This window comes from Pelophylax lessonae (assembly GCF_965119305.1).
Source record: "Pelophylax lessonae genome assembly, chromosome: 7".
Classification (NCBI taxonomy): domain Eukaryota; kingdom Metazoa; phylum Chordata; class Amphibia; order Anura; family Ranidae; genus Pelophylax; species Pelophylax lessonae.
Window position 1 is genome coordinate 79,237,549 of NC_138774.1, and position 12,014 is coordinate 79,249,562.

Below are 12,014 nucleotides of genomic sequence, written 5' to 3' on the forward strand. Positions count from 1 at the left end.
TGGGGGGAATTTCATATAAAAAATGTGAAAAATATTGTTGTTTTTTCAAAATTTACGCTCTTTTTTTGTTTATAGCGCAAAAAGTAAAAATCGCACAGGTGATCAAATACCACCAAAAGAAAGCTCTGTTTGTGGAAAAATGACGTAAATTTCGTTTGGGTATGGCGTCGCACGACCGCGCAATTGTCAGTTAAAGTCGCACAGCGCCGAATCGCAAAAAGTGGCCCAGGCGTAAGACAGCAAAATCCTCTAGTGGTAAAGTGGTTAACTGTACTAGAGAAAAGTCAGGTCACCAGGATGACTTTGGCTGTCTTGCAGGACTATGTAAATCTCAGGACTGAATGGAACTAAATCTTTTGACAGGTAAAACCGTGATGTATTTTAATGATATATTGTACTGTATTTAGCTGTTTGATTAAAGTTCAGCTTTAAAAAAAAAAAAATTTAAATTGAAAACAAAGTTAATGATAGCTTTCTTTTGAACACAAACCTTCTACTTTTTTTTCTAAGGTAAACAGGTGGAGTGTCAGGTTAATGATTCCTGCTGTTGAATAATGCTCAGAGCCAGAGGCGGCATGGTACATACAGAGTCCTGTTTATATTAGGAGGACATGCTGCCTGTCACACCTCTATCCCCTTGCTCAGGTCTTCGGTGTAATTGCCACTTTTGTCACTTCAAGGTGTGGCGCAGGCACTATCCCTTGGTTACTGTGACCTAATCAATATTTATGGCAATCAGCTGATTGTATTCCCGCCCCAAGCTGTGTGTATTCTAGGCAGATCAAGTCCTCGTCACCCACTGCAGGCAACGCATCATTCTGCACTGCACAGACAGAATGTACTGGGGAGGTCAAAGGTGACCGCAGCAAATTGGTGCTGGGTGACTGGACTGGTTTCCATAGTCGGGTCTGCCAGCAGGTATATGCAACATGCCTTCCCTACAGACCAGGAAGAGGATCGGAGTCTGTCTGAACGAGACAAAGAGGAGGAAACTCAATTTTCACGTATTTGAAGAACTCTGCAGGTAAGTCTCTGTCTCATGTTACCTGGGTGTGCGATATACTTATGCCTCGTACACACGATCAGATAATCGTACGGAAAAAAAACGCTTTCGAATTGATCGCACGATAATCTGATCGTAAGTACACAAGCTTTATACAGCCGATCAGGACATTTCGTCCAACAAAATCCGAAGGGACAAACTCGAAAACCTTTAGCCTAGCGAACGACAATCGTTTAATCAGTATAATATGCGTTCGCTAAAAATCAATAGACAAAGACCACGCATGATCAGAAACAGAAAATAAGCCGGAAAAAAGCCGGCATTGTGTTTGTTTTGCACTATCCGATACGTAGCTACGCAACCAGGAAGCCTCTCCAGAATCGTACAGAAAAAAAATTCATACGTTTAGTACGCATTGTTGAATTCGATATTAGTGTCAGGCAACAAAATACTTACGATAAGTCGTCCGATTATCTGATCGTGTGTACAAGGCATTTCTGTCTTAGAATGACGATGCTAATCGGCGCTAATCACTAAGCACTACAAAACGTTATGGGGTATTTTTATTAATCGACCGAAAACGAATGTCATTTAATGGTAGATGCTGGTGAGAGGCAATACCCTTATATAGTGCAGGGACTCTGTAGGTTAGATCTCTGCGTTTTTGGTTCCTGGGTCTACACATTCGCTGTGCCCATTATTGGGGTGGGGTTCCACTCCAATAATGGGCACATTATATACTTTATATTATGCAGAATGTAACAGGGGGTCCAGAAACGCACAAAGGTGAGCACTTAAAAATCCAAAGAGATTGGAAATTATGGAAATCTCACTTTCTGGGTTATCCAAGACATAGGCTGACTCAGCCCACTAGTTTTTGGGTGGACTGGTTATTTCTTTGCTGCTTTCCAATGTGTTCTTCAATTAACGCAAGGGTAAAAAGATCCGTGCAGCATTAGGCTGGGTTTACACTGGTCCAAATTGGATGCGAGTTTCCCCCAATCCAATTTGCATGTTAGGAGACTGTGACCGGCTCTCAATGGAGCTGGCTAACACAGCCCTGGGACACCTGTGGAGCGGTTTGCAGGAAATTCGTGTGTGTGTCTTGTGGTTTGTTTCAGGTCCGAATTCAGCAAAAAATTCAGACCGAATTCGGACCTAAAATGGAGAACAGGGACGCGCTGGACCTCCTGCGGTGAGCTGCTCCACAATCCAGTGTGAAACCAGCCTCAAAGTATATGTAAACCTTCACCTTGTAAAAAAACCCATTCAGCTTAGGCATTTGTGTGTGTATTATATATATATATATATATATATATATGTATTCATAGATATATCAAATATTAATGCAAAGAGATCTATACAGCAGAGATGTCCTTGAAATTGCGTGTGTGTGTGTATATATATATATATATATATATATATATATATATATCATATATAACAAAATTGTTGCTCTTTCGTTATACGTTTTAAGTGGTTTATAGCACAAAATCTAAAAACCACAGATGTGATCAAATACCACTTCAAGTAATCTCTATTTGGGGGGGGGGGGGGGGAAATGACATTTATTTTATTTAGGTTCAGCATTGCACGACCACGCAATTGCATAGCTCCCAACTGTTCCTGATTTCCAGGGACTGTCCCTGATTTCCAGGGACTGTCCCTGATTTGGAACAAAGTCCCTCTGTCCCTCTTTTCTTCTCATTTGTCCCTCATGTTGGTCTGATTTATATAGTTTTACATAAAATGCACATTTTATCTTTCAAAAGTGTTTCCCCAGTGCTAAACGTTTCATCCAATTTCTATATTGTTGCATTTGTAAATTTTGCAAGCCAATATAAAGGAATAGTAGTGGTTTGACCAGAGATGTATAGTAACTAAGTAGAACTACTTCACTACTGTACTTAAGTACCGAAAGGCGGTATCTGTACTTTCCTAGAGTAGAATTTTTTTCTCCTACTTCCACTTTTACTTCACTACATTTTTTCGATGATTTCAATACTTCTACTCCAATATTTTTTTTTTTGTGCTGCATAGTTACTCGTTACTATTATAAAAATGACCACTGCCAGAACAGTAGATGGCAGGTTTCATGAAGCTCAAAACATGTGTATTATCAGCGCATAGTCGCATACGAAAATAAATGCTACTGTATGTATAAATAAAAGCTGCATTTGAAATAATAAAAAACAATATGATGTTCAAACTTTTGACTTATTTCTTTAATAACTACATAACACAGTACTTGTACTTTTACTTTCAGTACTTGAGTAGCAATTTTTTTTCAAAACTACTGGTACTTTTACTTTCAGTACTTGAGTAGCAACATTTTTAAAAAAAACTACTTGCAATACTTAAGTACAAAAAATGTTGAATACTTTAGTACTTCTACTCAAGTCACTTTTTGATCGAGCACTTCCACTTCTACTCAAGTCACTTTTTGATCGAGCACTTGTACTTTTATTCAAGTATGGGTTTCGAGTACTTCATACAACTCTGGGTTTGACTAATGTTTTTTTTGTTTTTTTGTTTAAGTCTCCTTTAGTGGGTGTGGCAGGGGGGGGTGTCCTATATCTACAAACTTTTGCTAATAGTTGTCCCTCGTTCCCATCTCAAAAAGTTGGGAGGTATGCAATTGTCAGTTAAAGTAACGCAGTGCTGTACCCCGAAAAATGGCCTGGTCATGAAGGGGGTAAACCTTTCAGGGGTGAAGAGGTTAATGAGCCCTTAGGTGAATGTGTGCCATTCTCACTGAACTACTTTATCATGTACCTGGATCTCCATTACAATGGATGTACATTACAGGACTGACTGGATATAGAGTGGTATTAGGAAATCAGAACATGTCTAGTTTATGTGGTTATATTTATTTATATATCGGTGTTTTTGTCTTTATATACTTTATTGATTGCTCTCTCCTTTCTTTCTAGGAATCACGGCTATGATGTGACAGAGGTGAGTGTGTAGTGGAATATTCTCCCTTTGTTGTCTGATCAGGTGACTCAGCCAAACCTGAACTTGCTGGTATAATGCGCCCTCCCCCCCACCCCTGGCACAGACAATACAGGGGAATCCGATGACCTCATCTTCCAGTAAAATACTTTATTGACAGATTTCATCAATGAAGTTAACTAAAGCTGGGTATACACCAGAATTATGAACTTTATGAATGTATGTAAATTATGAATTCATAAGAAAATTCTCTAAATATTTAAATGTCGGTTGAAAGTTTTCAGTTTTGAAAAGCATGAAATTTACTGAATGAAAACCACATACACTGTTAGACGTTCATTGATTTAAGAAGAATTTTCGATCATGGTCCTTCAAATGTTCTTGTCACTTCAGTTAAAAATGAATGTCATTATGACCTCACTGATTAGGGCTGGGACAAGGGATGGGCAGGAAGGGGCGGCTGCCCTGGGCACCCTGGTATCATGTGAGGTAGGGGGGCACCACAAAGAAAATTGGGGGGGGGGGAGGGAATTTGTGCTGAGAAGGGGAATTTGGGGGAGCGACGGGGGTTATGAATTGTTCTAGGAGGGCAAATTTAGGGAGGTGTGCTAAGAGTGGTGATTTGGGGGGATTCTATACCCTCAGAACCAGTTATTTCAAGTAGAATGTTCATCTAAACATGGCCATTGTACAGTCTTTGTACAATTACTTTAAATTTACCAGATCTGGTAAAGTGAGGGCCTACCTACGTGAACCTTTTAACCACTTAAGGACTGGAAGGTTTTACCCCCTAATGACCAGGCCATTTTTTTGCGTTTCGCACTGCATTATTTAACGGACAATTGCGCGGTCCTGCAACGTTGTACCCAAATAAAATTGGTGTTCTTTTTTTTCCCACAAATAGAGCTTTCTTTTGGTGGTATTTGATCACCTGTGTGATTTTTATTTTTGCGCTATAAACAAAAAAAGAGCGACAATTCTGAAAAAAGAACAATATTTTTCATTTTCTGCTATATAACATTCCCAATAAAAAAAATGTAAAAATCAAATGTTTTCATCATTTTAGGCCAATTTGTATTGTGCTAAATATTTCTGGTAAAAAAAAAAAATCCCAATAAGCATATATTGATTAGTTTGCGCAAAAGTTATCGCGTCTACAAACTTGGGGAAACTTATGTCATTTTTATTTAATTATTTTCATGAGTAATGGCGGCGGTCAGCGATTTGTAGTGGGACTGTGACATTGCGACGGACAGATGGGAACCCTAACTGACATTTTTGACACTTTTGAGGGGACCAGTGACATTACTACAGTAATCAGTTCTAAAAATATGCACTGTTACTGTTATAATGACATTGGCAGGGAAGGGGTTAACCTAGGGGTGATCAAAGGGTTAAGTGTGAGCCTAGGGGGTGATTTCTAACTGGAGGGGGGAGGGACTTGTGGAATCAACACAAAAGACCTGTGATTCTAAATAGGAAGAACACAGGAGCTCTGTGCTGATTCCTGAGAGAACAATGGTCTGCTGTGTTTACAACAGAAGACCGCCGTTCTCTCTCCACGGGAGTAATCGCGGGTGTCCAGCGGCAATCGCAGCTGCCGGCCCCTTGAGTCAGCTTCCCCGCTGGCTAATGGGAGCACGCACGCGCCTCAGGCGTTTTCGTCACTTAAGCCGGCCATACATGAATTAAAATTTAGCTGGTTCAAAACGCGCATGCAGAAATGCAGCCGGAACTGGAGGACGTTTTTGTGGTGTGAACTAACCCTAACTTAGGACCAGTTCACACCACATGCAGTCCAGTGTGTTTTTTTTTTTCTGCATCAAAAATGCATGGAAAGTAGGTTGTATGGTTTTCAATGGCATAGTGCACACCAGTGAGGTCAGCTCCAGGGTGTTCCAGTTCCAGAAAAAAGAAGTAGAACATGCTGCATTTTTCCTGTACTGGATTGTACTGAAACACTGTAAAATGGACTGGAATGCAATGGAATGCATCAAAAATGCATGGAAAGTAGGTTATATGGTTTTCAATGACATAGTGCACACCAGTGAGGTCAGCTCCAGGGTGTTCCAGTTCCAGAAAAAAGAAGTAGAACATGCTGAAGGTGGTCTGTTTTCATCTGATCTCCCATAGAGGAGAGCGGGGCTCTGACAGGTCTGTCTCAGCACAGTGAACGGAGACAGAGCTGTCATCCTCCTGCTCAGCGGGGATCGGCGGATTGATCCCCCGCTGAGCAAAAAGGAGTCTACCAGGCGGAAAGCCCGTGTGAAAGGACCCTAAATGACACAGCTGAAGTTAGAAGTTGATTGGCTACCAAGCACAGCTGCACCAGATTTTGCACTGTCCAGCTTTAGTAAATCCACCCCTCAACCTCCCTCTCCTGAACACGGAAAAATCTCATACAGGATAGGAAAGTTTTGACCGCCGGCTGCATTTTGTGTTTTCCCGTGACTGTGGTAAATGACAACCAAGTGTACATGAAGCCTAACAGACTGACTCCAAACTGCACAATCCACTGTTAACACTTTTCTGTTCAGGGAAGCAGCACTGAGTTTGCAGGAGTCAGCAGCAAAGCTGAAAGTTGTAAACTGCAGGGGTATAAACTTTAAAAAAAATAGTTTACTGGGGAATTTTTATTTTATTGTGCTCAGTGTGTTAAACTAAAAAATGTTGAGGATTTAATACTACTTTAAGTTAAATGAGCAATCATATATATTATAGGCATGTGGATTTCTTTTGTCTGGAATTATAAATTAGATTTCTTCTGTATCTACATCATGTGTGTATTTTTTAAATATATATCTATTTTAGCACATAAAAAAGTATACCTGTACAGAGGATCATTCCTGGGTCTGGTGAGCATGGATGCCCTGAGCACTTAGCATAGCTAAAGATAATGTTACGCTTCATTAAAGCTGGCCATACACAGATAGAAAAATCAAACAGATTCCTTCATCCTCCATGCTATACAGCGCAGATGGTCAAAGCTGCTGCCAGCTACTCTATTCTGACTGCAGCAGGGTGGCCCTAACAGGGCCGCCCACCCATGGAGCATAGATAGACCGATATAGCAGGAACAAGCAGAAATTCGCTCCATGTATGGCAAGCAGGTCATAGAGTGGGGAAATTCTCTTTCTAGCCCTGTCAAAACTATGGACACCCCTAGACTGAATTCTGTCCCTGATTTAGAAATTCTCCAGAAACATTGAATTCCTCTGTTTGATATGGGTACTTCTATGTAACAATGTAGAGATAGGCTTTCCAGTTTTTCTGGAAATCCTATTTAAAGACAGGTTGCACTTTGAAAAGTTTATTCCTTTAGGTAAAATGCAACAGTCATTATTCCGTGGTAGAAATACCTTTGCACATTTGATGCCCGTGAGGGATTGTTATTGTTCTGATTTTAAAGTGTATCTAAGCTAAAAAAAAAAAATGTGAATCAATGTAAAATTAAAAAAAAAAAAAAATAATATATTGGAGTTTACCAATCCTTAGATGAATTGACTGCATTACTTTTCTTTTTTTAGGCTTCAGTTTCAGCCACATGGCTGAGAGCACTGACCGGTGTGTTCTGGCGGGGAGGGCATCCCGCTTCCCCCGTCCCCCTATCAGAACGCAATAGCTCAAAGGTGGAGATTGCTGTACTAACATCACATAGTTAGTACAGCAGCTCCTCCTGAGCTCTTCATTTCTTTTTTTTTTCGTTCAACCCAGTATGTACCAGGTTTAAGTTAGAATCCCTGTTTTTATGCTGGCTGTGTCCCATTAGGAGGATTTCCCTCTGCTTCTTGTCCCAGAGACACACAACTCTCAAAAGTGAGTAGAAATCCCTGCTTAGACAGCTGTCACTGGAACAAGCGTCCATGTTGCAAGTTTTCCCCTCAATTCTTATTTCTTCCTGTAGTAATGCTCACCTGGGCAAATAAAGCAGGTGAACCTTCACACCACGTATCTAGACAGCAATACAAATCTAATAGGGCCTTTAAACTTGGCCATACACTGCTCAAATTTCAACCACTTCCTGATGAACCAGACAAAATTCCCTCTGTGAGTGGCCCCATCAGAACCCTCTTGTCCGGCATCAATTTGATTGAAATATTGAAGAAGCTGGGCAGATAGAGTTGAGCAGCAAATAACATGTGGAGTTTATAAATATTTACTGATTTACACTTGATTTAGGGTCCTTTCACACGGCCGCTCCGTGTGTCCGCAAATCATCCAAATCCGTTTGCGGATGATTTGCGGACATAATGTAAGTGAATGGCACTGTGGATGTCAGCGGAATACCATCCGCTGACACCCGATTTTCCTCCTGTCAGTTCTGTTCCGTTTTTACGAACGGAACAGAACCCCATTTTTCCTTCCGTGTAAAAAACGGAAAGGAAGGAAAATCGGATGTCAGCGGTGTCATCCGCTGACATCCGCAGTGCCATGTACTTACATTATGTCCGCATATCATCCGCAAACGGATGGGATGATATGCGGGCACACGGAGCGGATGACAGAAATGTCATCCGCTCCGTGGAAAAAAAAAAAAAAAAGTCCCGCAGCGGACCTTTCACACGGAGCGGCCGTGTGAAAGGAGCCAAATGCACTTAGAAATGTTTGGGGGTATGTTACACCTATAGTGGCACATTTATTTTATCTACATTTGCTTACCAGCAGCGCAACACAGTTGAGCAGTGTCTGCATCCAAACAGATGCAGTTGCTGTTGAGGTATTCTGACAGCCAGCACCAGCGGCTGTCAGAATATTTCATCAGCAGCTGCATCTGTTGGACTGGGAATAGCCAGAGATTTGTCCATCCAGGCTTTATGGTGTGGATGGAGGAATCTGTTAGATTTTTTTTTTGTTCAGCCTTTAGACACAATAGAAATCCTAAAGTGGCTTGGATAAACTACAGAATGTGTTCAACTTTACAAATCAAGTCCAGTTGAATGTAACTATCTACAACTAGATAGGCCATAACCTACTACTGCTAGATAGGACATAACCTACTACTGCTAGATAGACCATGATCCACTACTGCTAGATAGACCATGATCTACTACTGCTAGATAGATCATGATCCACTACTGCTAGATAGATCATGATCTACTACTGCTAGATCGACCATGAACTACTACTGCTAGATAGACCATGATCTACTACTGCTAGATAGACCATGATCTACTACTGCTAGATAGACCATGAACTACTACTGCTAGATAGACCATGATCCACTACTGCTAGATAGACCATAAACTACTACTGCTGCTAGACAGACCATGATCTACTACTGCTAGATAGACCGTGATCCACTACTGCTAGATAGACCGTGATCTACTACTGCTGCTAGACAGACCATGATCTACTACTGCTAGATAGATCATGATCTACTACTGCTAGATAGACCGCGATCTACTACTGCTAGATAGACCATGATCTACTACTGCTGCTAGACAGACCATGATCTTCTACTGCTAGACAGACCATGATCTTCTACTGCTAGATAGACTATGATCTACTACTACTAGATAGACCATGATCCACTACTGCTAGATAGATAGACCATGATCTACTACTGCTGCTAGATAGACCATGATCTACTACTGCTGCTAGATAGACCATGATCTACTACTGCTGCTAGATAGACCATGATCTATTACTGCTAGATTACACCATGATCTACTACTGCTAGATTAGACCTTGATCCACTACTGCTAGATAGATCATGATCTACTACTGCTAGATAGACCATGATTTACTACTGCTAGATAGACCATGATTTACTACTGCTAGATAGACCATTATCTATTGCTGCTAGATAGACCATGATCTACTACTGCTAGATAGACCACGATCTACTACTGCTGCTTGACAGACCATGATCTTCCCCTGCTAGATAGACCATGATCTACTACTGCTAGATAGACCATGATCTACTACTGCTAAATAGACCATGATTTACTACTGCTAGATAGAACATGATCTACTACTGCTAGATAAACCATGATCTACTACTGCTAGATAGACCATGATCTACTACTGCTAGATACACAATGATCTACTACTGCAAGATAGACCATGATCTACTACTGCAAGATAGACCATGATCTACTACTGCAAGATAGACCATGATCTACTACTGCAAGATAGACCATGATCTACTACTGCAAGATAGACCATGATCTACTACTGCTAGATGGACAATGATCTACTACTGCTAGATAGACCATGATCTACTATTGCTAGATAGATCATGATGTACTACTGCTAGATACACAATGATCTACTACTGCAAGATAGACCATGATCTACTACTGATAGATGGACAATGATCTATTACTGCCAGATGGACAATGATATACTACTGCTAGATAGACCATGATCTACTACTGCTATAGACCATGATCTACTACTGCTGCTAGATAGACCACGATCTACTTCTGCTGCTAGATTAGACCATGATCTACTACTGCTAGATAGACCATGATCTACTATTGCTAGATAGACCATGATCTACTACTGCTAGATAGACCATGATCTACTACTGCTAGATACACAATGATCTACTACTGCTAGATAGAACATGCCCTGGATAAACAAGAGCATTCACAGACTTTCATTACTCAATGGGTGCTCTAAATAAATCAAATGTAATATGTATTAGACATGATACAATCTCAATACAATTGTTCTCTAGAATGATCATGGCATGCACATACCAATTGGGTTTAAGTGCTTCTGCATTTTGTAGACATACATGGCACCAAGCCTATCTCTAGGCAAATGTAGATCCTTTCTTTGAGATGAATGGGCTGGGGATTATCTGCAAATATTGGTGATGGCTGACAAACATATGATCATTTCTTCTGATGTGTTTAAGCAGAGTAAAATGTCATCATTTGTTTCTACAAATACTTTATAACTTTTGTCTGTCTTGTGTTTTTGTAGGTTGACCTCACCAAATGCCTGAATAGTCAAGGGCCCTTTGACCTAATCATCCACAAGTTATCAGACCTCCTGGTGGAGGCCAGTCAGGACCTCACTTCCCATCACCTTGTCCAGAGGCTTCAGGTAAGCTTGAAAACATTAAACTAGTAGTGCTTCTTACATGCTGCTTACATCTTCCCAATATCCCCCAAAATAATGCGTGTGAAGATATCTGACCATAAGTTAACATTTTGCTGTCTCAGTACACAGTTAACATTGATTTTAGTCCTTCCCTCTCCTCTGTGATTGCCTCCTAGTTATGTCATCATCACCCATAGGAAGGTCAAAAAATGATGCTCAAATTGGTAGCATTCCTTGTAAATATTGGGCAGGTTATGGTCTTCCTCAATAAGGCCGGGTTTACATACAGTATGTGCCGTCACGGGTTCGTGCCTGGGGTCTGGTGTGTCCCTGTTTACCGGTTCAGGTGCGAATCAGGTCTGAATTGTTGCCTGAATTCGCACTTGAACCAAACCCAAATATACACAGGACCCTTTTGCAATCCGCTCCACGGCTGTTCTAGACCTGTGTGAACTGGCTCCATTGAGAGACGGTCACACTCGCATGTAATGTGAATTGGATGCAGGGAAACCCGCATCCAATGCGCGTATATGTGAACCCAGCCTTAACGGCAAAAGTTTTTTTTTTATCTTTATGCATACTATGCACTAGGATAAAAAGCCTTTTGTGTGTAGCAGCCCCACCCTCAGCCCCCCTAATACTTACCTGAGCCCCATTTCTGCCTAGCGATGTCCACGAGTCCTTCAGCCTTCCGGGACTCTCCCTCCTGATTGGCTTAGACACAGCAGTGACGCCATTGGCTTCCACGGCTGTCAATCAAAGTTAGTCAGCCAAATAGGACAGAGAATGGACACAGAGCTGCAGCCCTGCTCGGGTGCACCCATAGCAAGCTGCTTGCTGTGGGGACACTCAATAGAAGGGAGGGGCTAAGAGCAGTAATGAGGGACCCGAGAAGAGGAGCATCCAGGCTGCCCTGTGCCAATCCACTTCACAGGGCAGGTAAGTATAATATGTTTGTTATTTAAAAAAAAAAAAAAACGAAAAATAAACTTTACATTCA

General features: G+C 41.2%; 1 protein-coding gene across 1 annotated transcript in view; it reads left to right on the top strand.

Annotated features, from left to right (window-relative positions):
* The first annotated feature begins 568 nt into the window (after positions 1–568).
* The window catches only part of LOC309560475 (inositol-tetrakisphosphate 1-kinase-like), a 47,244-nt gene continuing 35,798 nt past the window's right edge, over positions 569–12,014 (top strand). The window contains exons 1-3 of the mRNA XM_082264108.1: positions 569–1,024; positions 3,937–3,961; positions 10,895–11,017. Of these exons, the coding sequence (XP_082120234.1) occupies positions 930–1,024; positions 3,937–3,961; positions 10,895–11,017 (243 nt within the window). The 5' untranslated portion in view covers positions 569–929. The remainder of the gene's footprint in view (positions 1,025–3,936; positions 3,962–10,894; positions 11,018–12,014) is intronic.